A 27,280-nucleotide genomic window follows, 5' to 3' on the forward strand; every position below is an offset into this window, starting at 1 on the left:
TCAGCACATCTGAAAATCAATACACCTCATGGGGCTGAGTACTTCAGTTAATCAAATACTGCAACCATCAGCTTTTGCTTAGCTTCCAGCTAGCTCCAGAGTATTTTCTGCATAGAAAAAAGGAAAGTTGGTATTTTAAACACCATGATCTGTACATTTTTTTATTGTTTGAGCTTCACCTTTACTGCAGCTTGATTTTCTTTCCTGAATTGTTCATTAGGTCTAAATCTAGAGAAAACAAAACCCTGTCTGTCTCAGTGATCCCAGACAGTAGGGAATGCAAGGCTAGCCTGGGGCCATCTGTTACACTGCAAGGAAGGTTTTAGGAAACAAAGCCAGCCAGTTGATTCATTATAAAATAGACACAAATTATGAAGATTATCATGGAAACAAATCCTGTGAAGACCTCTTAAGTCCCTGGCTGCTATTACTGTTACTTTTTAAGTCAGCACTTACTACCCACATCACATGAGTAATACTGTGTAAGTCACAGATGCAAAATAACATCTGCAGAGATCAGGACCTTACCAATGGGTACATTTAGTTAATGTAAATTATTATAGTTGTTCTTCTGGAGCATGGCTGGTGTGGGACACAATCTCAGACTGCCTGGAGGAAAATGGCCCCATACAAGTTCTCACTGTCTCAGCAGTCACGTGTTTCTCTGAAGATGGTGACAAACTGTGTGCAACTCTGCAGAGATGGGCCTGTGGGACATTCTCTTGCTACACAGCAAAATGTGAAGCAGAGGAACTTTGCTGGTAGCAGAGGAAGGACTAAGAAAATGTGAGGTGCAATAATTCTTCCCTAAAGTTATACCTGTGATGAATGTCAAACCTTAGCGTAACCATCCTTCTAAGGAACCCTGGACCTGGGACCACAACTATTAAGAAATGAATTTTCATCCATACAGTCCCTAGTGTTTCTTTGTCCACAGCTCACCAGACTGCAATTCATGTGGCTACAATGGGGTACTTGTCATGCAGCCACACATTATGCCCGGAAATAAATTCCAAACTGAGCAAGTTTTATGCAACCTTGTATTTTCGAAAGCACCTTACAGTAATCAGTAGCCAAGCATCAATAAAGACTTTTAATCACTGTAGTCTGTGCCATGCTGAAACTAAACACAATCCTATTTCATAAAAACCTGTGGTCATTCAGGAACAACAGTTTCAGCCTGCTTGAGAGGCACGTGCTCCCCTCCAAATGCTCAGTGTCAAATCCAGTATTAGGCTCTACCAAAACCACATGATCTGACACTTGAACTCATCCACAGGACCGGAGAACAGAAAGTGGAGGTAGAATGCATGTTTCTCTGCAGGAATCTCCTGGTGAAGTTTGCATGTGAAGGGGACCTCAGCTCTTGGGGCAAAAGTCTCAGCAGCAAAGTTGCAAGAAACTCCTGGCATCCAAATCAGATTTCTTCAGATGCTCATTCCCAGGCTGATAAACTAGTATCAGAAAAAGGTCAACTTTACAATTAAGTATTTCAGGCCCTTCTCCCTCCCCATGTCTTTCCCCAAATGAGAGCCATTCCAAAGCAGTACTTTGCTCTGAGTTGACCCCAGGCAGGGAAAGGACCTTTGCTCACTTGGCTTTTACATCCTGTCATTAAGGAGAGACCTCAGCCAGCAGGAAGGAATAAGGCAAAGCACTAGATGCTGGAAGCAGAAGCTACTTTATTTGCATCCCAGACGTCTATGTTCGTTCCCACATTTCCTTTCCCTGGGAATTCATTGTGCCTCACCCCAGGAAGCTTTGGCTTAGTGTGAAATGAGAGACAGCTCACAGCAACAGGGAGACAAGGAGAGCACAAGAAAATAAGAAACCTGTGCTGAGGACTGTGAGAAGAAAATGACAGACATGCACAGGCGAGGCTGATCTGAATTCCTGAGGGACTCAGGGGGAGTGAAAGACTGCCCCATCCCCATCTGCTCCTTCCTCTTTCCCCCACTGAAACCTGGCACCCAAGGATGGAATAAAAGCAGAGAAAGGGGCATGGGAAGCTGTCAATGCCACAGGGCAAGGAAGGAAAGAAATAGCGTGGAGGAGGTTTAATCAGTGAGTGGGCTGTAGTGGGCTGTAAAATTCCAGCTGTGGTGAAACCTATAGCAGATACCCCCCCTGCACTCTCATGGATACCTGAAGTATCATGCAGAAATACCCCAGCTCTTAGAAGAGGACAAAGCTCTAGAGAAACCCCATCATTTTGTCAGCGCTTATGAATCTGTGCTCATACCTCGCCTATATTCAGGTTAATGAACTCCTTGTTTTTCACACTCAGTGCTTGGAATACTCCTGCAATGAGAAAGGGACAGCAGGGCTATAAATACACCTCATTCATATTCATACACAAGCTCTCCCGCCCACAACCACGGACAGACGGACGAGTGGCCATGCCAGGGAGAGGGAAGGCTTGGTGCAAAGGCAGATTGCTTAGGATTGCTTGGTTGTGGTAGCTCCTCTGACAAAGAAAGTCCTTGCAAGAGGAAATGTCTTGCTGACTTAAGGCCTTTAGGCAAGGGTCACTTCAGGACTTGTCTGGAAGAGGTGTCCTGAATCTGCTAAACAGTCAGATTTGGAGTATACTCTGAAATCAAGCCAAGCAATTTGCATTCCTTTATAAATCTTATTTAACTTCTATCTCTCTAGCAATAGAATTTAATAACTCTATTGCTACAGTCAAGCCAGAAAGTAAAGAGAAGAATAAAATCAAAAAAAACAGTGAAGAAAGTTGATTTTTCTTCTCATAGAGTAAATTGGGTTTTATTTGAATTCTCAGCCACACTAATGATCACTTTATCCAGCCATCTATCCAGCCTTTTAACCTATCTCTACTACTGCTGCTTTGTAATGAGAGTGACCCTGTGCCAGAAGTGAACTGAGACCTTGGGTGCCTTGATGTACAGGGAACCACATCTGAAGCCAAAAGGGAACATGTTGTGTAAAAGGTACAGGAAATACCTGCCCAAGCACATGCCAATTTTCTCTTTCCATGAAGCAAAAGGGATATTGAATTTGAATATCCCTTTTGAACCTTGAACTTCTGTGATCCCAAATAAAGCTCCTGGGTGAGCCACAAAAAGGGTTACAACATGGACTTTACCAGCATTCTTCACATGCCTTCAACATTGCTGCAGAGTTTATGTAGCAAGCTCTATTCGCATGGGGAAATTTTCCATTGGCAGCAGAACATTTTTCATGTTACAGGAGAAAAGCCACCCTAAATGCAAATGCTAAACACAGCTCCTTTCTGTTAGCCTTGTACTCCATCTCAGATATTGTGCAACATGCTCAACAGCCAAAAGCAGAACAATTTCTTTCTCAAAGGGGATGAAATTCCAGAGGAAGGAGATACTCACGACTCGCATTCTCAAGGCGTATTACACAGTTCAGAAAATCATCAAATTCAATCTGGAACTGCTCATCAGAGTATCGGAGGACAATCAGTTGCAGCAGGTAATTGTTGAGCTGGTATCCTTCCCAAAGACACACACAAAGAAAAAATGAGCAACCTCACATGTCAGGGGTAATCTACAGATCTCTATTAACTAATCTTGAAAGACACTTAATGGGAGAATACTCAGTGGCACACATCCGTCCAGAAAGAGATCTAACCATGAAGTTCCTTAAGTCTGCAATGAATAACAAACTCTGAACAAGGAATTTTTCAGGCACTGCATTTTCTAGTCCATGCACACTTTGATGTATGAGTGACCATTCTGTCTTCTTGAATTTGGAGGGATTTCTGCAAAATTATTCTGCTTTGATAAAAATAAGTTGTGATGAAATACTAATGCAGTGATCTCTCTTCATAGCAGCTTACTTGCTATTCCTTCAACTCTTGAATGTAGATGGACTCTGAAGTGGTCTGTTTCAAGGTCTAACTCTACACATGTGCAGCCCTGCTGAGTTTAACGGAACTCAATAAAACACAGAGATTGCTCTGACTGCCTGCCTTTCAGGACTGGGGGTAACTGGGGCAAAATTCCCCTATTCTATGTGCCTAGGTTCTCTCTGTGGTTTAGACCTCCTTCCTGTTCAGGAGCACCTGGCCTGTGTGATTGGTTGTCCTCTTCACTCACACTGATTGGCCCAACAGGTTTGCCAGATAAAGTGCAGTGCTTGTCTTACCTGCAGCTTTAAGAGCACCACGAAGCTCATAAGAGGACATGGAGCCAGATTTATCAAAGTCAAATTGAAGGAAGATACTCTGTTATTAAAGGAGTACACAGAAAGCTCAGTACTGGCATATGAAAGGGATAGGAAGGGAAGGTGTTCATCTCCAACTGCACAGCCTAAGCATTTAAGAAAGGTGATAAAACTTTGGTCTAGATCCAGTCTGATTTTATAATGGAGGAGCAAATCTTGGTCCCAATTCTCTTGTCATATAACAGGTTGTTGTGACTTAAACAAGTACTGCCAAATGCAAGCATTAAAAAATAATGAGTTGCTCTTGATTAAAAATGTCGTGATTTTTTAAAAAAAGGTGATTTTAACTGGAAAGATGTATTGTTCTCTGTCTTTTAACTGACACATTCTCTTAATCTTCTTTTATGTTTTTCTCCGTAGTTCTGAACACTAGAGACAAATTTTAACATGATGTTAATATTCTCACTTACTCATTTGCTTCTAAGTGTAAAAGAGCTGAATAGCCACATTCATGGTACAACCAAGAGAACTGGTCAAATAGTTTGAGGTTTGACCTATATATTAAGCAGTTTTCAAGCTGGAGTTAAATTCCATCCTTTTATTGAGATGACAAATACAACTCTCCTTTGGAATATGAATTATTTGGAGCTGTCGTCACATTCAGCTTAAAATTTTCCAGCCAATATATGTACAAATCTTCCTACAGGATACAAGGATTTCTCAAGCCCCTTGCTGAAACACAATGTGTCCTTTGTTAAAAGAGATGTGGCATTAGTAACCAGAAAAAGTGTTGGCCATTTTTGATGGGCTAGACGAGAAGCAAAGAACTGCATATTTTGAATGCTTTGGTGAAGCATGAATTCAGAAAAACCTATTAATGGCCATAAGGAAACAATTATAATGTCTTTTATTTGAATATTCAGTCTGCGATTGATTCTGCAAGCCTACTTATTCTTACTGCCACATACAGTGGCAGGAAAATATGTTTAAAATTAGAATAAGCACTTTCCCAGACTTCAGCACAGTTGACTCCTGAGAGATCAGTAATGAAAATGCAGGGACTTAGGAAATTATTGTTTCCTACTAGTCATGAATCATCACTTTCTTCTGTACAACAGCAGTTATGGAAACTCCTTAAGTTTCCTTTTGAATGGCTTGCTTTTTAGTGTCCATTGCATTCTTTATCCCAAACATAGTTGATTAGCTTACAAAAATCTCAGTTATTTCCAGAAAACCATTATGGTTTATCATCATGGAAAGCTAAGAATGTCTCTGACTATCCAAAACAAACCCCATGCTTTTAAAACATTTGTTTTGTGTTAAAATTCATGGCTTGAACACACTCCTGTCTCCATTTTTGTCTGCTTTTACCTAATAAACTGTTCAGGAAGTAGCTAATAAAATGGAGGAAAAATTACAGTGGATAATGTCACCTACTATCCATTTCTTCAGTTTTTCCCAGAAAATTTTGAACTCACTGAATTCCAGTTTCCCGTAGCCATTGGTCTGGTAATATGAACTAAGGAAAAGGACTTCTTATATGAAAGTCCAAATTCAGTCTGAACTTATCAGAGTAGTTCCCTTAGGAAGAAAATGTTGACTGGAAAGCCTATGGTGCTGCTGAAACTGGCTTTGGAATTTCTCAAAAGGTAGAGCTCCAGCAGTTACAGTCATGACTGTGGCTGTGATACTGGAGGAACATTATGTGATGTAAAAACACAGCTGAGCAATTCAGGCACTACATGAGGAAGAAAGATTATTCTAAGGCAAGAACAGTTTTGGATGTAAATGGGATATAAATGACTCAGAGAATTAAATTACCTGATTAAAACAAATTGCTACTGTACCCAAAGGAGTTAGTCAACCAATGTGCTCTTCAGTATTTTTATCTAGAGACCAGGCTCTGTTGCAATGGCTCAACAAAAAATTCATGAGGGTGGTGGGGTGAGACTGGCAAAATCTGGTCCTTGTGGTCTGAAATAAATGCCTGTATAGCAGTTCTAGGAGGCAATGATTAGATCTGCCTGGCCTTCTCTCTGCCTGAAGCGAGGGACTTATTTCACTGAGTTACTGATGAACTGAGCACAGTTCATTTCCAGGATGAGGCACCTGTTCTGAAATGCTAAATAAGGAATGGTCCCATTCCCTTTCCTTTTTCCATCTTGCCAGGACAAAGCCCTTGCTCAGATGGACACTGGCTCAGTGAGCATTCACAAAGGTCAAAACATGCCAAACAGGGTCTGACTATCACCTGCTGTTATTTGAGCTGGTGACATTATTGGGGGCACCCACAGATCCCAAGGACATTCTCACTTCTGCAAAGGGTTTTTTTACCCAGCCAGGTTCTTCTTCCCAGGGTCATGTAGAACTCCATCCCTGCTCCTCACCACCCCATGGTGACAGTTGCCAGGGAATTCAGTAGCATGTGACACAGAGGAGACTGTGCCAGCATTGACTTGGATTTTCGTTTTTATGGTTTTGCTTCTCCATTGTGCTCCAAATAGCATGGCCAGAGTGGGATGATTGTGTCTGCATTCCTTGTGCTTCCAAAGCAGAGGAAGAGATGTCTCCCCATTTATTCAAATCTATGCAGAGATTTGCTTGGAAGCATTGCAAATCATGGAAACTATTCAGTTGTATCCTAAATAGTAAACCTAGAACTGCTGCCATGCTCCAGGGTCAGGCACAGGGCCTGGCTCTGTGCCAATACCATGTAAGGATGAGATGTGAACATGGACCAGCAGCTCCCTACTGAGCCTTGGTTTTTAAGCAACAAAATTTAGGACTGGTCCCATTTCTCATTGCATGTGCACGGTTATTAATCTGCATTGAGTTTTAATATTATAAACTAGCTTTTACAGGATAAAACTCTGTCTGCTTTTGTTTTCTCTAAATGTTTTAATGGATATTACCTCTGTCATGGACTGGAGCAACAAAAGCAAAAGATAAGAACATCTCAGCTGAACAAGCAACACATAAACCAAATATTAGATACTTGCCTTGGTAGGACTGTTTTGTCTCATCTGCACCAAAACTGTTTATTGGGAAAGCATACTGCAAAAGCAGCTCTACCTGAGGAGAAGACATGCTTAGCAAACTCAGCAGGAACCAGAACTCTGCAAAGGACAAATCTGGTGGGGAAGCACCAGGGCTGTGATTTACCTCACCTGATGCCTGAGCAGTCATTCAGCACCCCTCAGCTGGGTACATCCAGAAAAATTAATTACACCACCCCTTTTGCTATCTACAAAGGAAGTCTAGAAAGCTGGCTTAGATGTAGACACCTACACCACAAATGCCTAAATTTGGAAAGACAACTCTCACCCACATGTCTGTTTCCTGGAGTCCCAGGAGCTAGTTGAAAGACCAGATTTTCCAGTTTTTAAACTGATTGTTAAAAAAGAGCTTCGATATCAGCAATTTTCACCACTGCTGATCCTTAATTTCTGACCCATAACTTGCATGTACAACTCTGCCTGGTGAATTTAGCCTTCCAGACAGCAGACTTTTCTTAAGTTTTCTAGGTCTCTTTCAAATAAACAACAGCTTGAAAAATGCACTGTTCTATTAAGCTTCAGATTTACTTCTAAAGGTGGTCAGCATTAAAGCATCTGCCTCTAAGTCTGCAATATAAAACAGTTTGTGCTGAAACTCTTAACCCTAAATTTCTAAAATAAAAATCAGGATAAAACAGTCACATATTTTTGTTTTCTTTGGGTAGTGATCTGCCATGACATTACCAAATCCATTTCTGACATCCACAACATACAATGTTATGGACAATTCTATTAATTCTTCATTTAGCCTCACAGGCACTTATTTGAAAGGATACATCCATAAGAGAAATTATATTTCGGCATGAAATGAGACTTAACTTCTTGAATTTTATATTCTTTGCTGAAAAAGAACAATAATAAGAAAGAAATCATGGGCAAAGCTGTCTTTTATAAGCAGAAAGGAGGAAATAGTACTCATGAACAGAGATAGCTGACTCTTAGTCCTCATTGTGGGAGGGCTGTGAACTAGAAGATGAAGGCAACTCTCACCACAGAGAAGTCTCATTCCAGACAGAAGATGCATTTACTGGAGACAGGAAATACTGTCCTTGATTTGTAAATCAGGAGATGAGGTTCAGTGACATGTTTCCCACTGTACAAAGGGCCTGTAGCAGGATCATGAGCTACATCCAGGTCTTAAAAGTCCCATTCTAGTGCTTGTCCTTCCACAGCAGAGTGGCAGTGCAATAGAGAGCTGGCCTCACTGAGCTGACATGGATCATGCTGGAGGCAGGGCAAGCTCCTGGTTAGATCATGGACCAAATGCTTTCCTGGCTCTGCCCTCGCTTGCTCAAGGACACCAGGTTGAGGTCATAGGACAGCCTTGAATTTTCTATATGTAAATGAATTAAATGGCAGATTTTATAAAGTTATATACAATCCTTAACTTAGAAGTTGTCAGCACTTACTTTTTTTTAATACAGCATTCAGAACATATTCAAGCTCTTCTGCAGATATCGCCAGGTCCTGCAGAGGAAAAAAAAAAAAAAAAAAAAAAGAAAGTGAAGCATCTGTTACTTGAATGTTTCTGTAATCAGACCTACCCAGAAAACACAAACATCATTCATCTGTACTTTATTGCAACTCAGCAAAAGAGAACCATACAAAACCCAGAAAAAGCTAAAAAATTTAAGGTCTGGGCAAATACAGGAGTGCCTGCTGTGCCTAAGTCTGCCTGAAGGAGATCTCAAGTGGGAGCTGTTGATTCAAAGAAAACTCAACTGCAACTGAACATTAAACCAGGCAGGCTCCTTCAGAGCTTGAGTTCTAGCTTTGGTCCTCCTGCTTGCTCACCAGGGACTGCACCCTTATCTATCGAGCCGTAAGGCATGGTGACATCTGGTGCCCAAACAACACACTACAACTAAGCATACTCCCAAAATATTTTGTTTCATGTATCCACGGCCCTGTATAGGAGCAGAAGCATTTCCCCTCTTTTTACATCTGGCTCTGACCCTAAGTGTTTTGCACTCACCTTTCCTGAAATCTGCTCAAACAGTGTCCGGAACTGCTTTTCTTCTTCAGTTTCTTGTGGGCTTGGGGTTGGATGTAGAGGCTGCAACACCGACCACACAAGTCCTTATAAGAATTGTAAAACATGACATTTCTCCTGCAAATGTGCACCCTGGACCAATGTACATCTTAAAATAAGGGTACACGTGCTTCTGAACTCTGCCAGATCTGAGGCCTCCCAGCCACCTCTCTGCCCAAGGGGAGTCTCACCCTCTCATTTCCTTCACCTGGACAAGTATATAGTGTGCCATTGCCTTGGTAAAACCAAGAGCACCCATCCTGGAAAACACCGCTCTCTCCTCTCATCCCACCCAACACCATTCTGTTTCCCTGGACCTCCAACAACCACAGCACTGTTGAGCTCTCTCTCGTGGCATCATCCTGGGACCTTCTTGAGACCAGCAGCCAGAGGTTGCTGCACTTCAGCATGCTACCCAGCACAGATTTATTTTGCTACAGAACATGGCCCTGAGATTGCGGAAATGAAGATGTCGTTGTTCGCTGGGTTCCCGGAGAAGAGTTTTACTAAAGAGGGACAAATTAGATCTTGGCTTTGCTTGTTTCCATGGAAAGGCACACCACAATTAATGGCTTATTTGCAGGGATACATTTAAACAGGAGCTGACTCAGACCCAGCTGCAATTAGTGCTCAGCAGGCAGACCAAGCCATTCAAAAGCAAAAAGAACTCAATCACTTCAGTAGGCGTGTGCATGTGTAAGCATTCCCTCTCAAGTCCTGCGGATACTGAGAAGTAAAATAAAGATATTTATGTGCAAAATTAATGCAGGTCTATTAGACACTCTCTTGCTTCTTATTTTTCACAATAAATAAAATTTTAAAAGATGTGAACAGTCGTGCAGCTCCCCAGTGCTAATGGGTGGTGCTTTCACTGCACGTGTGGTGGCTGACACCACCTCTCGTGCTGGCTGGCACTGACTGCCTTCAAGGGGATGGGAGGCATAACAATTATGATTTTGATTGTTACAGCTCTTTTAAGCAGAGCTTAGCATTTCAGTGACATACACAAAACTGGCAGTAGTGTAACATTCCTGTAAAATGAACATGGTTTAGCCAAAGACAGCAAAAGCAATGTGTGCCAGCTTCTGCTGAGCTATTCCCTTGCTACTTTAACTCTGTAGACTTACCTCAGGAAGATCAATGGCAATGTTTTCATCTAGATCCCTGGAGAAAACAAAACCTTATTTGGTATCTGAAGGTATTCAACATCTGCTTGGGGTGGAAGTTTGATGATTACCTTTTCCCCAGGTGAATGAAAAAATGTTTTTTTTAACATAACAGGTTATGTTTAGGTAAAATTCATGAAACAAGCAGACTTTTGCACTGTTTAAATTTTGGTATAAGCCCTTAGAACAGACATTAGGCAGGACCCAGGGAGGACACAGCTGTGCATGTCATCTGCTAAAGAATTCATCTCATTCTTTGTTCATTATTCATTGTGAACACATTTTTTCCTCAGTATGCTTTTTTAACATAAAATTGTCTTTTGGACAAACTTTGGGAGGAAACAAATAGGAAACAAGCACTGCTGTATTCACAGAGCCCCAGACAGTGCCAGCTAGCAGTTCTTCCCTGTCAAACATCCAGCAGATTCATCATGGCACACCCTATTTTCCCACCTTCTCAACCCCTCTCAAAAAAAGGCTGGGTTTAGCAAAAATGGAAAAGTACAAACAAAAAACCCCAAATGATCAAGAGTTTGCCATGCTGGATCTCTGCTGTAGGGCTGGATGCCTGGCAGCCACACTCTCCCCAGCAGCCAACAACCCCATGTACAGGGGAGCACTGGAGGGCCCAAAGCTTGCTGCTGACTTACTCAGTGATGGCCTTCTTCTCAGAGAAGATCCTCAGGCAGAAATCTGCCTCCTGGTGTGGCTCAAATGTGGTCGGAATGAGAATGTAATCACCCGGTGGCAGCTTGAATCGGTGGGATACTTCCCTTAAATTGATGTAGGTTTTGCTCCTGGCCTTGGAGGCGTGGTACCTGAAGAAGTCTTTGCCCAAGTGTTCATCTGTGCCAGGGCTCTAGGAGAGGAAAAACAGGCAGTGCTGCACTGGCCAGGGTGTGCTGAAAGCCATACTCACCCCCTTCTTAATCACTGAGACAAATTCTGCCGGGCACAAGTGTCACTCGAGGCTGTGATCCTGACTCTCATTCCCTCTCCCAGGTACCTACTGTAATTTAGCTCCCACCTTATGGCAAGGACCCACTACCATTGTCTTTTCCCACCCAGAAGGCAGTCTCAGAGTATTCTGGGACATTGTCTTCCTACTTAAACATGCCCTGCCATTAAACACCACCATCCCAGATAGGGTGTCACACAGACAACATATTCACCAACCTCAACCTCACTCAGGGACAGGCATCGGTGTGTGATGTGCCCCAGGATGCTCAGAAGAAGCAATATTCCCTCTGCCTGAGCCAGGCAGGGGGTAACAGAATGGCTGAGGGGTCTGTTCAAGGAGCCCATGGCCCTGTGGGGCCTCCGAAATTCTCCTCTGAGAGGACTCCATCCTCCACAGGCCATGATGCAACTGTTAGGTTACTTACTAAAGGTTATTTTAGGTGCAAGGGCCCCAAAAATGGGGCAGGAGAAAGTTCCAAACAGCAATAGTGCAGCTTCTGTGCTGTAGCAGCAAAGTACCTCATAAATAGAGTAGCCAATGGTCAGCATTTCAGCTCCAAGCTTCTTGAGTTTACGGCGACCCTTTTGCATCAGTGCTGCTATGAATGTGCACTCCTCTTGTCCATCGTCCTTCTCTGTCAAATGCAACTTGATTTGTGGATTTGTCCAGAAAGTCTCTGCCAGTGTAAAGAACACCAGAGAGTTACTTGACTCAGAATAATAAATCACCACTACTACTACAAAAACACCCCCAACCAAACCAAAAAAGACAATGAAGATGAGGTTTCACTCAAACTTAGTTTTTCCATTAATCATTATACTTCTTTCCACTAAGCTTTGCAAAAAATAAGCCAAATCCCAAAGTCCTTCATGGAACTAAGTGTAGGAAAGATTTTAGGCCTGGGGCCTCATTAAGTTACTATAGTTCAAATGAAGTTGTGAGATGAAATTTTGTTAAAATTTCATAGCTACAATGATCCCACAGTGCTGGTGTCATTCTGCACTAACACAGCTCAGACCCATGACACAGCTTCAGAGGCACATAAATATGTTGGCCGATCTGGGCTTTTTGTAGCATTTTACACTTGCTGCTGCAGTTTAGCTGGCTAATTGGAACCTAGTGCTGCTCATGCAAATGTCATTAAGAGGTAAATCAGATCAATGAACCTGAGAGCAAAACCAGCAGAGTCTTTCACCACAAAGTCTCAAGTGGGACCATTCATTTGGTTTGTTCATTCAAAAAAGCCATTCACAGAAAGGTCTTATCATTAAAGTACAGTACTCTTAAACCACACAGTGGTTTGAGATTCCTCATATGTCCCTTTAGCTGGTTCCTGTCAGCTGAACTGTCCTGCACCCACAACTCTGGCCACAGACCTCCTCTCTGAAGAGCTATAGCTGAGGGCAGGTAAAGATTTTGGTGCCTGCTTCTCATAACTGGTATTTACTTACCTAGGAAATTCCTACATCCTCCTGCAGTGGCTCCCCGGACCCAGCTTCCTTGGTGGATGGCCACTTCCCATTTGTGGGCAGTGCTGTCTTCCAGGGCATCTGGAGTCAGGTTGCAGATCTCAACTTTGTCAAAATGCACTTTGAAGTCTTCAAACTTCATCCTGAGCAAAAGAAGTGTTAAGGAACGGGCAGCCATTCATCTTTGTGAAGGATGCCCAGCAGAAGCACTTATCCCCCAGAGCCCCAGGGCCAGATCACCAGTTCATGCAGAGTAGTTTTGGTGAACATGGATATATGCCAGCAGGAGAGCAACTAGCTTTCACTCACTTATACTCTAAGCCTGAGGGTAGCCTTGGTAGGCTGAGCTTCCCTCTGAAAAAGAGCTGATGCATTAGGTCTTTGTGAGGGCAATTTGACATCTAGATATATTCTCTGCTCTGAATTGCTGTCTGGAAGAGCCCCCCTCTCTCCCTGGACCATAGAAATAACACACAGAAATGGATCTCCTCCCTAACACAAGCTTCTGTAACTATCCTTTTCCTCCTGTGGCAGATGCCTAACAACAAAATGGAGTAGCAGGAGAGCAAAAGCCCTCCAAGATGCAAGTTTACCTGCGGCAGAGGCAGATAGGCTCCAGCAAGCCCCCAGTGTGCCTCGTCCAACAGAGCTAATTCCATTTTTCCTCCTTATAACAAATAGATGTCTGTGGTGGTATTAATTTACACTTGCTGTGGGCCATTTTACAACTTGGTTTTGGTGTGAAAAGAAACAGCAGGGTTTGCTTTGCTGAGTTCTGCCCTTCCTTGTCAGCTATTCCCCGATATTGCTAGCCCTAGACGCTGCTTATGCTCACTCTGATGCTCAGGACACTAAAGTGGGGGCAGCATAGCAAAATCTCTCTAAATGGCTTGATTCCCTGGCCACACAATGCAATTTTGGGCTCTTTGGAAATGTGCTGCAAAGCAGAGGAAGGGGTTGCCCTTTATAGATTTGACTTCAAGGAGGTAAAACACCTGTTCTGATTTCCCTAGAGCTGTTCTTGGTTTGTACTTATGAAGGGAAAAGACTCTGACCCTCTGATCTTAGGAGGGAAGGGACTAAGACTATGAAGCTGATTCCTTAGCCAACCACAAGATGCCCCTTTGCATCTATTAGAAGTACCTGGACAGGACCAATCTGAAATGCATTAGCCAAATGCCAAAACGTCTTTGGGGTAATTAATGAGGTCAAAATGTCCTCAGCCTGTCACCATGAAGATTTTCTTCAGTTCTCACAAGTCCAAAGGACAAAAGGGTTTAAAAAGGGATTTTTTCCATTAATTTCACTGTTTATTTGATGCCTACTTGCACACTTTTACCTCTATCACATGGTCAGGCCTTAAGTTCTGCCCTGTATTGAAATACTTGCTGGAGTTACTTGGGTTCCATGTAAAGTCTTTGTCTCCTTTACACTCACCATGTAAGCTACAGCTGTAACCAGGTCAAAAACAGACAAAAAAAATCCCACCAAACCCAAAGCCCAAACAAACACAAAAGCTTTTTGAAGAAGCTGCAAATGCCCTGATGCATTTGCTATGTCAATAGAAAATAACTCAAAATATCTTATGTAAAAATACAGTAACGGAACAGCCACTGGACCTACTTTCCTCCTGTTATCAAAATTTGTGGTAAATCATTTTGTGTGACTTAACATGCTGCACTGTCTATCTCAAATAACTTCTCAGGCCTGAAGTTGAACTTTTGTTTAACTTGCAGGCAAAACCTGGAACAGCTCCATTGCATTCCTCTCTCGATTTACCTATGTGTAAAATAATTGAGCATCTGGCCCCAGAAAATGTGATCCAACACATTGTCACAGCACAATCAATATAGGGCAGGGGGATCATGTGCAAGTCAGCCATCTGCTCTGTCTGAGATCACGAATTTGGCATGAAGAACACTTCACACTTCTAAAGCAATTTCCACCATGTTGGTTTCTTTTTTTTTCTCTCATTTTGTCATTTCATTTAATTTTATTTCATTTAATCTCTTCAATTTTTCCACAATTTCACATGTATCTTGGTGCTGTTTACTTTATGCAACTAGTAGTATTGCTTCTCAGGTCTCATTCTCTTCCAGTACATGCCCAAAATGAATCTTGAAGGCATTTCATAGCTGACACAGTACAATACAATGCTCCCTTTTGTATATCCTCCCTTTGTTCATGGAAAGGATTTAAATGGTGTTACATTCATGGGAGACACACAATATTTGAAATACCAATGCCATTAACTAAACTGATTTTTGAGGGCTTTTGTTATAAAAACAGGTTTAGGCACCTACGAAACACAGAAAACAAAGAGAGCGTTCTACCTGTCCTCTCTTAGGCAGAAACTGAGAATTTCATCATGCAAAGGCTTCTTCCTTTGTTGCTTGTTTTGGCCACTTGCACCTTGATTTCTGATTAGAGTCCCAGACTTTAAGAACCTGTGTCTTACCAGAACTCTCCATCATCCCGTGCTGCCTGAGACAGGCGTCTCTGCTCCGATGGGCTGACTGAGCGCCACTCTGCAGAGCTGAGGGAGAACAAAACCAAGCTTTACTACAGGCATGTGGCAATCCATTTTCCCTGGCTCAGAATGACTGGCAGGACATAACAGCAGGCTGTTCTTCTCTCATATGTGTTTTATTTGTGCAGCTTACACAAACACAGTTGCATTTAAGAGGCTTCCTGATCCTGTTGTCACTCATGGTTGCAGAGATTAATTAATGCAGACAAAAGCAGCACCAGGCCAAAAATCCCAAAGTTGCTCCAGAGTGGTCTTTATGTGAGTTATTGACATTGGGACTAGTCTCAGGTGTTTGGGTTGGAGACAGTAGGGCTATTGGTAAACCTCAAGATGTTGGTAAGTAAACACTCTCCTTAAATCTGTATTCCATCTGTAGCACCATCATCTTTTTCACTCTTGTTGCTAATTTAGGGCCAGATGTTTTTTCAAGATTGAGTCAGTGGGAACTGACTGCACAGAGAGATTCAGTGGAGTAACTGGGGCCCCAGGTTAAGCCTTCACCTCCTTTACACGCACCCCTTTGACTCCAGCTGTGGCATATCAAAACCAAACAAAAACCTGATAAAGCTTTTCAGGAAACGTGGAAGTGCACTAATGTATTTCCAATTTGACATAACAAACTTAAGGAGTAGAAGGCACCTTGTGTTGTGGTTTTTAATTCCAGCAACCACTGCAAAATGTTAAGAGAGGCTCCTGTACTGACCTGCAAGCCCCTCTGCATCCTGAGTTCCAGAAAGCCTCCCAAGGGCAGAGTCAGAGTTCTGCTTTGCAGAGACAGCCTTTTTGATGAACAGCATATACTGCCAGATGCCTGTCCTGATCATAACCTCTCCATCTTTTTCAAATTTAAGAACTCATTATACATGTCAATTATCCATGTTTTTCTTCAAGATAAAGGATCTGAGCTGATGTGGACATATTTAATTTACTTCTGGGCCATGATAGGGACAGGGAAATTTGAAGTAGTCCTACAAATGGTTACATGTCTCAGCAATATTAAAGGGCCAGGCAGGTTATGGTTCCTCTCCTCTGCGTTTATGTGAATTAAAAAAAAACCTCAGTAGAAAAAGTGAAACAAAAATGAAACAATGAATATGTGAAAAAATATACTGAAAAGTGTGTGCTGGAGAAGAATGTAGTGTTGATTTTTTTTTACCACATATCTTTTCATTTTGTATTGCTTGTGTTTGTTTACCATTAGTAGTAAAACCTGATTGGTTTCCAGACCAACCCTGCTGTGTTTTGGAGTTCTTCCACAACTTTAATGGCCATTTATTATTATTAAGGTATTACTCCTGATGTGTTTAAGAAATCCCAAACAATAAACAGAGAGATGCAAGCTATTCAAAGGGGGTAATACATTATCAGTTTCAGCTTATCTGTAGTAGGACAAACTATGGATGTTGTGTTTCAAGTACTACAGCAACAGGCTTGTAAATATTTAATAAAAAAAATGTGTAACTTTTACAATTGGGAGTGTATTAATATTAACTTATTTATATTCATGCATGATTTCTGCTGATGCTAGGTTTTGGGGGCTAAACAACCTTGACAGAGTCCCTGCATTGCACTGCTTTGAATATGCTGAGGGGGAGATGCTGTGAGGCAGAAATACTGTTAGGCACATGCAAACTCTTGGATTAGTTTCCCATGGAGCAGCTGGGGCTGCAGGAAGCCAGCTATGGAGCAGAAGCTGGGATGTGGCCTTTGCAAGGCCAGTGTGTAAGGGACAGTGCACTCACTTGTCACTCCAAGGGCCGTTCCACTCCACCTGTCCCCACGGGTTCCTTATCCTGATGAGCTGCACTTGCTGGCCCCTATAGCTCACCTGGGGAAGAAGGAAATGCAGAAAATATCAAGTGCCAGGATCTAGGGAGCAAGGCTTCCCCAGTGTGCAGAGGCTGGTGTTAACAGCTGGGAAAAAGGTGCAGAGTGCCACAGGAGATATGGGAGGGAGAGTTGGATTGGAATTTGGATAACTTCCCCAGGATAACTTCCCCTCCTTGCCCCATGCTGCTGGACATACCTCCTCAATGCCAGTCACAGAGTACGCATGGCCTTTCACAAGGCCAAACGGGGTTCGGGCTTCTGACTCAGCAGCACTGCTGGTCTGGAATAGGGGAAAAAACTGTGAATTAACCTCTCTCTTCAGAGTGAGATCACAAGTGGTGCCGCCTGGTCCCTTCCAAGCAGCAGGCTAACCAGTGCTACAAACAGGGAACTTGGCTTTCTGCTCAACCATGGTGCAGTGGTGCCCTTTTGAGAAAAATATGGAAGGTTTTAAACATTGTTTAAAATGAGGTGATTCCAGGGTGGAATTCCTCCTCTGCCCCTTTGATTTTGTTTCAGCACATCTACATTTCCAGACTGAGATCAGGTGTTCACATGGTCTCATTTCTTGTAAAAAGGCTTTGATGGACAGTGATGATGGTGAAGGGTCCCATCAGCCAGCTGAGTATCACACTGCCTAGTTCAATAAATTTTAACTAGTCTTTGCAAGCAGCAAACTTCATCAGGAGGAAAAGTGAAACTCAAACCAGAAAACACTAAACCCCAAAGTTGAGGGCACCGAGAAATTGAGACCCTATTTCTTACTTACATCAATAGAACAGCCCACCATTGAGCATCTTTTCAGGGCTTTTCCTAGGATTTCATAGAAATTGTCAGGAGCTTCCTTAACATCATACGTTTCTCCTATACCGCCAGTGAAATCCTCCATGGCCTCTATTGTACTGCCACCCTTCAGAGACTCGTAGCTGCCATTCAACCTGGAAAACACACACTGACTGTGAGAACTGTTTTCAAGATATCCATGTCTGAGAGCTTTCTCACACATGTGTAGAATTGCAGCAATAGCACTGAAGTAAAAATAAGTACCCCAGAGTGTACCCAAGCAGTAGTATTGGGGTCATTCTGCTTCCCTTTTTAGGTCCATTTTTAATTCATCCATTTCTCTGTATCTTTATGGCCTGGGGGTGCTCCTTCTTTAGTGCCAGTTGTCAGGCTGGCAAGGGCAGCAGCAAATGCTGGAAGCTGCTCACTATAATTGTGAATACCATATGAACAAACCATGAATAATGTATGTACAAGTAGCAAATTATGTATGAGCAGTGGGACTTACTTGGCATAGGCTTTCTCTAGTAAGGCACTCCAAAATTCATTGAGTTCAGCTGAGTGCAGGAAAACCAACCGGCCCTTGAAGGTGGGCAATCGGTCATCAATCACGACATCCAGCCACTCATTGTGCTGCCAAAACTGTTTAGAAAGGATGGTGCATGAGTTTGCTGACAGCACAGCATTTCCTGAGAGCAGGATTCTGGTGTCCCAGAATTTCTAATTGTAAGGCTTGATTAGAAGACATGTAAATCATCTGTTCCTGTTCTGCCCTGCAAGGCTGCTCTCTAGGAAGATCTGTCTTAGAAAACACCAAGACTAAATGCGTAGACCTGTACTGTAGCTCCTTGCCTGGACTGTGTCAATCAGACCAATGTTCACCACATAATTCAAAACTCCTTTAGGGCACACATGTGTTACAGGTACCAGTTCAACTCCTTTAAGGACTTATATCCTAAGTGAGGTGTGTGTGCCCAGGATAATGTGAAATTATTTTTAAAGCTATGTATCTCATCACATAACAGGAATGGCTGTGTTTATGCCTGTTACGAGGCTGACGTAGCCCTCTAGTTTGTTACTCAAAACATGAACAACACTGTAAGCTCAGAAATCCTACTGCAGTGTCTCCTCTGCAGTACCTGTCAGCCTCACTGCAAAATAGACCATGAAATGTAATGACAGAGATGGGTTCATTCTGTGATAGATGTTCACCTTACCTGGAAGTGAAATATTCCAGCGTAATCTGGCCCAAAATTTTGATCCAGTGGCACCACTCTTGCTAGTGCTTTTTCATTCAGTGTGAGAGAAGCTATGGCTGCTAAAAGCCAGCAGTCACCTGTGGATTGAGAAAGGGGAAAGAGGAGGAAAAGGGGCCAGAGGAGATGTTATGACAGCTAGCTGCCACTTCCCCTGAAACCCAAAAGACAGCTTGCATGTCCCCAGAGAGGGTGTCCCTGCCTGGCCAGGGCAGACTGTGCTTCAGTCTGGAGGGGCTGGTAGACAAAAGACTCCCTTGGGCTCACAGTACCCTCGAGTGAAAATCCTTCCCTGATCCTGAATCCCACTGCACCAAGATGGCCCCTGGCATGGATGGGCAGGAGCTATCCAAGAAGCAGCCATGGACCAGGCAAGCCTGGGCAGGACCTCCAGCTCCACTGCTGCCACCAGCTCAGGAGGGACAATATCCCCTCCTCTGTGAGGACACTGCTGCTGCTGCTCCACACAAACACATCCACCCACAGGGAATCACTCACCAAGATCCCCTTGACAAATGTCAGTTCTGGTGGCTCCTCCAACGATAAACTTGGGGTCTTTGACAATGTCCTGCAACAGTGAGACAGAGAAATTACTTAGAATTTCTAAGGAACAACAGGAAAATATCACCATCTGCAAGTCTGCTGAACCAGACTTGCAGCAGCACTGACAAACCCTGTGTGCCCCATGAGCTGTATTATCCTGCAGCAGTGTTGCCACCACAAAGAACAAGATGGGGAATCCTTGCTAATTAATTACAGTGTAGAGCAATTAAAGAATCAACTATCCTCATTTTTTTCCTAATTAGTTGGCTGCTAATGAAAGGCTGGCATTCTTTATTCATCTGTAGGCAATTGTTAAAATATCATAGCACAAACTCATCCAGAAGATTGATGTCAGGCTGCAGCCCTGGTTAACAAGGCTTTTTGTTAGCTTGCTTTCCTCCAATGGTTGAAAAAAATAAAATTGGCAATTTACTTTCAACTGAACTAGTAAGCCTTTTATTTACTTGCACGTAATACCTGGTACATACAGTGTCTGACAACCATGAGACAATTTCCTCCTCAAAAAAGCAAACAACAAAGCCAGCTTCAGTCCTGCTAATTTTTAGGAGGAGCTAACACTACCCACCCCATGTGGTCAGAGGTCAGAGGGAATGGTGCTCATGGTGCCATTACAGCAGTTCTCAAGCATTCATTAGACTGGTTTAGTTCAATTACTAGTACCATGTCTGGATAGAAAAATTATAGTGATAAACCAATTAATGTGGCAGGAATTCTTCTCCATTTTCCCATGAACTGTATATTGAATGTAATTGATTGAACTGAATGGAAAAGGGGAGAGGAGAATATCCAATATATTACTGGAGGAATATGCCTGTAGTTAATCAGCCTGCCCTGATACATTATTGCAGACGCTGTGGCATGAAGCAGATCCTTCCGCCTAAGTGGCAAATGAAACAAATTAATGGGGAGGGCAGGGGAAATAGAAGAGCACATTCAGTCATTTAATCCCTGCATTTGCCTAGATTAAATTGAGTTGCTTTGCATTCGTATCACTGCAGTTTCTCAGACCATAGGGCAGAATATTGATAGCTTTGTTCAGCTCCCTGCACTTATTGCTGAAGCACCTGCTGCTGGCAGGGCACTCCCCTCAGTGAAGCAGCACCGCTGCTGCGGAGCTCCCCCTGCAGAGGCAATAGCCAGGAGGAAACTGGTTTGCATCATTTTTGTTTGCCTTTGCTGGGGAGGAGGTGGTGGCCAGGTTGTGCCTCAGGCACAGGTGCCCCGGGGAGGAGGTACCACAGCACACCATGTCCCCAGAGTGTGGAGCAAAGGGAAGCAAACAGCAGCTCCTCCTCACCTGGCCCGCCTGCTAGTTAAATACACTCAGTCTCATTGGGACTGGGCATGAACAATAAAACCACAGCTCATTGCCTTGAGACATTGATATAGCAATGGCTGATAAAGTAGCTGATGTTCAACAACACACTTTGTTTTATCTCCATTGCTCTCAGGAGATGTAATTCTCATTGAAACTAATGCATTTAGCTGTTACCAAGAAGCCCTGTGTGTTAGCAAGGGACAAGATAAAAAACCTTTCCACTGACATGGGTTTGATTTGTGACTCATTGTTTATAACACATCTCTGTAACTCATACATGGAAAAATGTTTTCGATCTCCTGTGTCTAGAGCAATCAAAAAGAATTTTTAAAAAATCAATAAAAAGGAATTAAAAGGGTGTTGACTGGACTTGTGCCACATTCTCTGCTGAACAAAAGAAAACACACTACAGTTTTTGAGTGGGTGTTGCAAAAATAATGTTAATTTTGAAAGGACTTTCAGATAGTATAATAATGTATCAGGACTTTTGGCATGTTAAAGGACAAAACCCAGCATTCACACACAGCATGCAGTAATTTAAGGATTCACCTGCACAAAGACATTGCCTGGAAGTAGGAGCATGCAGTCTTCAGAGAGATGAAACACAGTGACCTGTGACTGTCCTGATGCTGCATTAAAGCTATGTTTCTTTAAACCCAAAAGAAAACAAATTGCATCCCGGTGCCTGTCTTGCACTGGTAGAGGGGACGCATAGAGAGCTAAAACACACTGGGAGTGAGATTGTTTAGGTGATCTCTGTGATTACATTTCTCTGCCTGGTCCCAACCTCTCATACTGGTTGTCCGTGGCTGTTCATACTAGGAATATTTCTTTCTTACTTCCTCCTGTAGACTCTAGACTCATCTGAAATTGGTGAAACCCATTTGTCTTTCCTTTCTTGAGTTGGATTTTTTTCATTCTTCAATTTATATGTCTACCTTTCCCAGACACTGAGCTGTTGAATTAAGGAAAGGAAAGGAAATATAATGAGAAAAGAGTCTTATGTTCTTCAGATTGCTCTAAAATTTTGATAAAGGACAGTTTGAATTTGAAATTAAAAAGGATTTAAAAGTATTGCTAAACAAAATCACTAAATGTCTGAATCGTGGAGCACTTCACTTATGAAGAAAGTCAGATATTCATCTGATGCAGATCCAGGTAACTCACTGATTGCAGTGGGAGATTTACAGATTAGTGCTAGGTGAAGGTGTTGCTCATGCTGCTACAAACATGCATATATGCAGATATATGCATGTCAAAGTAATGAGAAAGCCTTCTCTACTCTCATTACTAAAGATTAACTCTAACAGATTGTAAATCAGAAGATTTAGATTATTTGTCCCTGCAATCACCCTCATGTACTGCGCTACACTTAACCAAGCTACTGTAAAATACTGGTGGGAGATGCAGTAAAAAGCAGTCACCATGAAAGAAGCTGGAATACAGATACCCTGCACAGAGGCCATGATTTTGTGCTCAGCCTCTCCAGCTGTGGCAACTCACCTGGCACATGCTCCAGGCCAATGTTCCCCTTGCAAAGTAAAATGTGTTAAATTGAAATTGTTACACCACCTCTATTTTCCTGCTACTCCTGACAGATAGTAGAGATGAAACTGATTTAGTTTAAATGCTGAGGAGCCAGAGCAGAACATAACTAATACCCTGTCCTTACACATCCTCTCAGCCTCCCCTGAGTTTTATTTCTCGCTGTGCAGCTCACAAAAGTGTGTGGGGGGAACTGGAGTAAAGGCAGATGCCATTTGAGGTAACTTACTCATCCTGGAAATGTTTCCAGTTCAGCATACAAAGATCCTGAGGAAAACAGACCATTCTCCACTGCCCCTGTGTACCATACACAAGGGCACACAAGCTCTCAACCACTCCTGGTCACATTTTACACCAGATTTTAACTATTCCGACCCCTAAAAAGACAAACTAGCACCTGAGAGCTGGGCAAAGGCAAACCATTCTTTAAGATTTAGTGTCCGTTTTTGATGCCTCTCAGCACTCTAGAGTCACCGCCCCCAAAGCGTCTCAGCCTCACAGCCTCTCCTGTGCTGGGAGGCAGCCCCACGGACCACCTGGCTTTCTGGAGCACACACAGGCAGCAGTGCCTGTGGGGGCTGCACTTAGCATGGGCTGGGATCTCCAATTTTTTCAAAACTGAAACTTGTCCAGGAGTAACAGCTTTAATTCTACTCTGTATCAGCAGTATGTTAACTACAAGATGCTGAGGCACTGAAAGATTATCATTGGGAATTAGGATAATTTAAACCCTTCTTTAAGCTTACTTTGTTCTTTCTCTCCCTTGGTATCACTATCACCAAAGAAAAGTTTTTTATAAAGGAAGCAGCTCCCAGACTATAAAGAAAACCCAGAATAAATATCAGTCCTTAGCAAAGAAATGAAATGTTGCCACATTTTTTTTTCTGTGGTTATTAGTTACAGGGTGAAGTGAGAAGAAGGAACCTGGAGCGATGCTGGGTTTATGATCTGAGAGCGTGTGACTGGTGCAGCTTCAGGCTCCTACTGTGTTATTAATGACTGTTATGCAAGATGCATTAAGAGATACTCACTGAGCCCTTGGCTACTGCTGAATGGCTCAGTAGCCACAGCATGCAGTTGTAATCTCTCAGTGCTCCCTGACGGAAGTGAGCAGGTAAGTGTAAGACTCTAGTGCTGTAAAAGTTAAAAGGTTTGAATTTTTGAAGTTGATCTTATTTATGAATTTCCTACATTAATAACAAGCAATTTTACACAGTTAGAACATTATCATAATGTATTTTACCCTTAATTCCCTGCGTGCCCTCTTACTTTCATCTTTTGTCTGGCAGTAATGTAAGAGGGAAGCTGATTACGAGTCCTTTATGCATGCACATAAATACACATGCATAAGTGTGTCTGTACAACAAGCTACACCTGAAACATGGGGTGAAGCCTTCCAGCCCTTTCATCCTGCAGCTTGAGCTCTTTGTGAGGGGCATCCCAATCCTAAGCCACTGCTCCTGAGGTGGGAAGGTTTTCCCCCCATGTCACTGTTAGGTTGGATTGATATACACACACGTGATCAGGGTCTAAGAAGAAAAAGTTTTTATTCTGCATGTTCTCTAGCTTATATACTCTTAACAAAGCGTGATCTTAACTCATTAATTACATTACAATAACTTATTATATTCATTGGTGTAAAGCAATTAACGTCAATATAATTGGCAAAAGTTTTACAGAAATTTAATAAAGTATATATACACATCTACTTAAGCACGTAGTCTAGCTTACAAAAATTTTCATGTATCTTTTCTAATCACTTTCCATGCTGACAGCTTTGTCTTCTTTGCTATAGATACACCCAAAAATCATCAATTGTTATTTCTTCTATTAACTCAGCTTTGCTTGCAGGCTAGCTGTCAAGCCCCTCCATACTCCCACACTTCATCTCCACATCTCTCTGAACAGGGGGTTCTTGGTGCCCCCCTGAAGCCCAGCTGCCTGACCTTGGGCGGGATGGGAGGCACAAACACAAGGGCATACTCACCCCAGGCCTCTTCCAGACGAAGGGAATGGCTGGGTTCTCACTGAAGAAGAGAGACGAATTGCAGGCGGGGAAGTCGGGGTCCTCGAAGAGGACACCCCTACGCAGGCACTCCCGCTTCAGCTGCTCGTAGCCCTGTCCCGAGCTGTGCGTGCCTCGGGCACCGCCGGGATGCGCAGCCGGCCGCGGCTTCGAGTCCTGGTGCAGATAGGGCATGGCTGCCGCCCACCTGCCCGGAGAGACAAGGCTTAGCCGCTGGTGGGGACAGAACAGGTGGGAAAGGAGAGGGGAGCGAGGATACCAGAATGCCTCACGTGCCTTGTGAAGGACGAGGGGCTGGGAAGGGCTCTGTGGTGGGGGAGCCGGCAGTATCCTCCAGCCCTTCTCCGTGTCACCTCCTTGAGCTGCTGCTGAGCGAGACTGACCTGCACAGCACCAGAGACAAACACCCTGAAAGCAAACAGGGAGGGAAGGCGGCCGGTCCCGGACACCCAGGGAGCGGCCCGGGCTGCCCTGTCCTTCCTTCCCCGCGGCTGCCGGGCCAGGAGGGGTGTGAGGGGTGTGCGCGGCCTGGCACCGCTCCCGGCCCGGCACGGCCCCGCGGGAGGCTGCCCCGGCCCGGGGGTGGCTCCGAGGTATGCAGAGCTCAGCCAGGGCCATTGGGCTGGGCTTGGGAGGGAAACCAGAGCCCACGGAGGGCTGCGGCCGCGCTGCCAGCTTGCCTGGCTCTCTCTCTGGGCGGGAGAGCGGCCTGGGCTGCCTGCGGCAGGGCTGCCTTAGCGGGCAGGTGGGTTGTTCCTGTTGGACATCATGCAGGAGGGACAGCAGGGACAAGAGATGCCCTAGCGGTGGCTGCTCTGCTGGCAGAGTGCAGAGCAAGGGCTAGGTGTGCACAAAAGGGGTGTGCAAAGCTAGTGGGGAGGACTTGGAGCTGGATACAGGCTGGGCAAACACAGCAAGAGCATTAGAAAATCCCTGAGGAGGGATTCTGATGGGCCGCACGCTGAAGGAGTTCTGCGTGCACTGTATGGTGTGATTTTAAAACAAATACCGATTGTCACTGATTTCCAGGTTTCGTGACCTTGTTGATCTGAAGGGATTGGAGCACAAGTCTTAGGAGGAGCAGCTGGGGGAGCTGGGGTCGTTTCGCCTGGACAAGAGGAAGCTCAGAAGGGGCCTTCTTCATGGAAGGTGTTGTCAAGCATTGGAACAGGCTGCCCATGGAAGTGGTGGTGTCACCATCCTCTGGGATATTTAAAAGATGTGCAGATGTGTGCTCAGGGATATGGTTTAGCAGTGGACTTGGCAGTGCTTGGTTGGTGGTTGGACTCAATGATCTTATTAGTCCTTTCAAACCTAAATGATTCTGTGATTTTTCTGCTTACCAGCATTCAGCTGCACCATTGTATCTCACGTTGGATGGAGAGAATGCCAGACAATGCACCATGGATGCACTGAAGAAATAACACTCAGAGCCAGACATAGACATTCCTCTCTGCTTGGAAAGGGAGGAGATACCACCCTCTTGGAACAAATTACAGTTCCTGTAGTATAAAACACACCCCTGAGTACAAACAGCACTCTGCCTCCGTTTGCTTTAATTGGCCCTTTGGAGGACCAGTTTAGCCTGCTGCCAAGAAATGATTTATGGAGAGCAATTAGGTGAAACAGAATTAGTTCCTCTCTGTTCTGCTATTTTTCACAGCAGTGCTGGGAGGAAAGCTTTCTTTTTCAGAACGTATATTCCCATGTTTATTCCCCATAATTGCATCCATTGTTGATATCTGCAGACTCCTGCTGAGACCAAGTTCCCATTGTGCAAATATGTGGATACAGTCCAAATCTGTGAGAAGAGGCAGGCCTGGTGCTCCAAACTTGGCCGTCATTTGACCAAACTTTAGGTTTGCACAATAGACTCCAAGTTACTCATGTCAGCTTTTTCCACAGCCATTGAGAAGACCAAAACCTCCAGAAAGTGACTCACTGTGTACTCATCCTTGAGATCCCTCTGGAGATGACTGTGTCCTTCATTTGCCTCTAGACAGACCCTCATGGGGGGTAGCTCAGGGTAGATGCCCAGATCAAATGCATAGAGTCAAGTGAGAGGAATACCAGATATCAGGTTAAGGCAGGTAAAAGGCATTTTAGTGCCAACACAAGCCCCGGGATGTGAAGTACCCAAAATCTCATACTCAACCATCAGCAAAACGAGGAACTTTATCCACAACACCTCTGTGTGGGCCAAGGCACATTCTCATACACCAGAGTAACATGTTTAATGGGGAAGGAGACCTTCAGTGCCCTAGACACACAGACTGCACACATGCTGCGTCCCAAGGAGGGTAATCACGTATCACCTCAGGAAATTTCTTCCTTTCAGAGTTCAGTTGCAGATGAAAATGTGTGGGCTGAGCTCTACAGGGGCTTGTCCTGCTGCAGGGGAATGCATGCAGATTTTCTCCTATGTGAACATTCTGCTGTGCAATAAGAAATTTTTTCATGCTTTAGCCTTTCTCCCAGAGGGCAGGGACAGCATTTCCTTCTCCTTGCCCTGCTGCTTCATGTCATGGCACTGCAGGAAAATTCATGTCTCTGAGATTTCAGCCTTGGTGTCAAGGCACTAAAAGTGCA

At 43.7% G+C, this 27,280-nt stretch overlaps 1 protein-coding gene across 1 annotated transcript; it reads right to left on the reverse strand.

Moving 5' to 3' along the window:
• Positions 1-1,427: 1,427 nt before the first annotated feature.
• CAPN9 (calpain 9) lies at positions 1,428-24,865 on the reverse strand. The gene is made up of 20 exons (XM_036380330.1): positions 24,653-24,865; positions 19,737-19,806; positions 19,200-19,318; positions 18,491-18,624; positions 17,969-18,137; positions 17,396-17,479; positions 17,112-17,197; positions 15,298-15,375; positions 12,822-12,982; positions 11,889-12,046; positions 11,060-11,268; positions 10,371-10,407; positions 9,187-9,267; positions 8,621-8,678; positions 7,988-8,052; positions 5,593-5,661; positions 4,138-4,216; positions 3,366-3,482; positions 2,243-2,301; positions 1,428-1,454 (listed from the first exon to the last, which is right to left on the reverse strand). The coding sequence occupies exons 1-20, from the start codon at positions 24,863-24,865 to the stop codon at positions 1,428-1,430; spliced, it is 2,073 nt and encodes a 690-aa protein (XP_036236223.1).
• Between the last annotated feature and the right edge of the window lie 2,415 nt (positions 24,866-27,280).

This window comes from Molothrus ater, chromosome 3, assembly GCF_012460135.2.
Source record: "Molothrus ater isolate BHLD 08-10-18 breed brown headed cowbird chromosome 3, BPBGC_Mater_1.1, whole genome shotgun sequence".
In the NCBI taxonomy this organism is placed as follows: Eukaryota; Metazoa; Chordata; class Aves; order Passeriformes; family Icteridae; genus Molothrus; species Molothrus ater.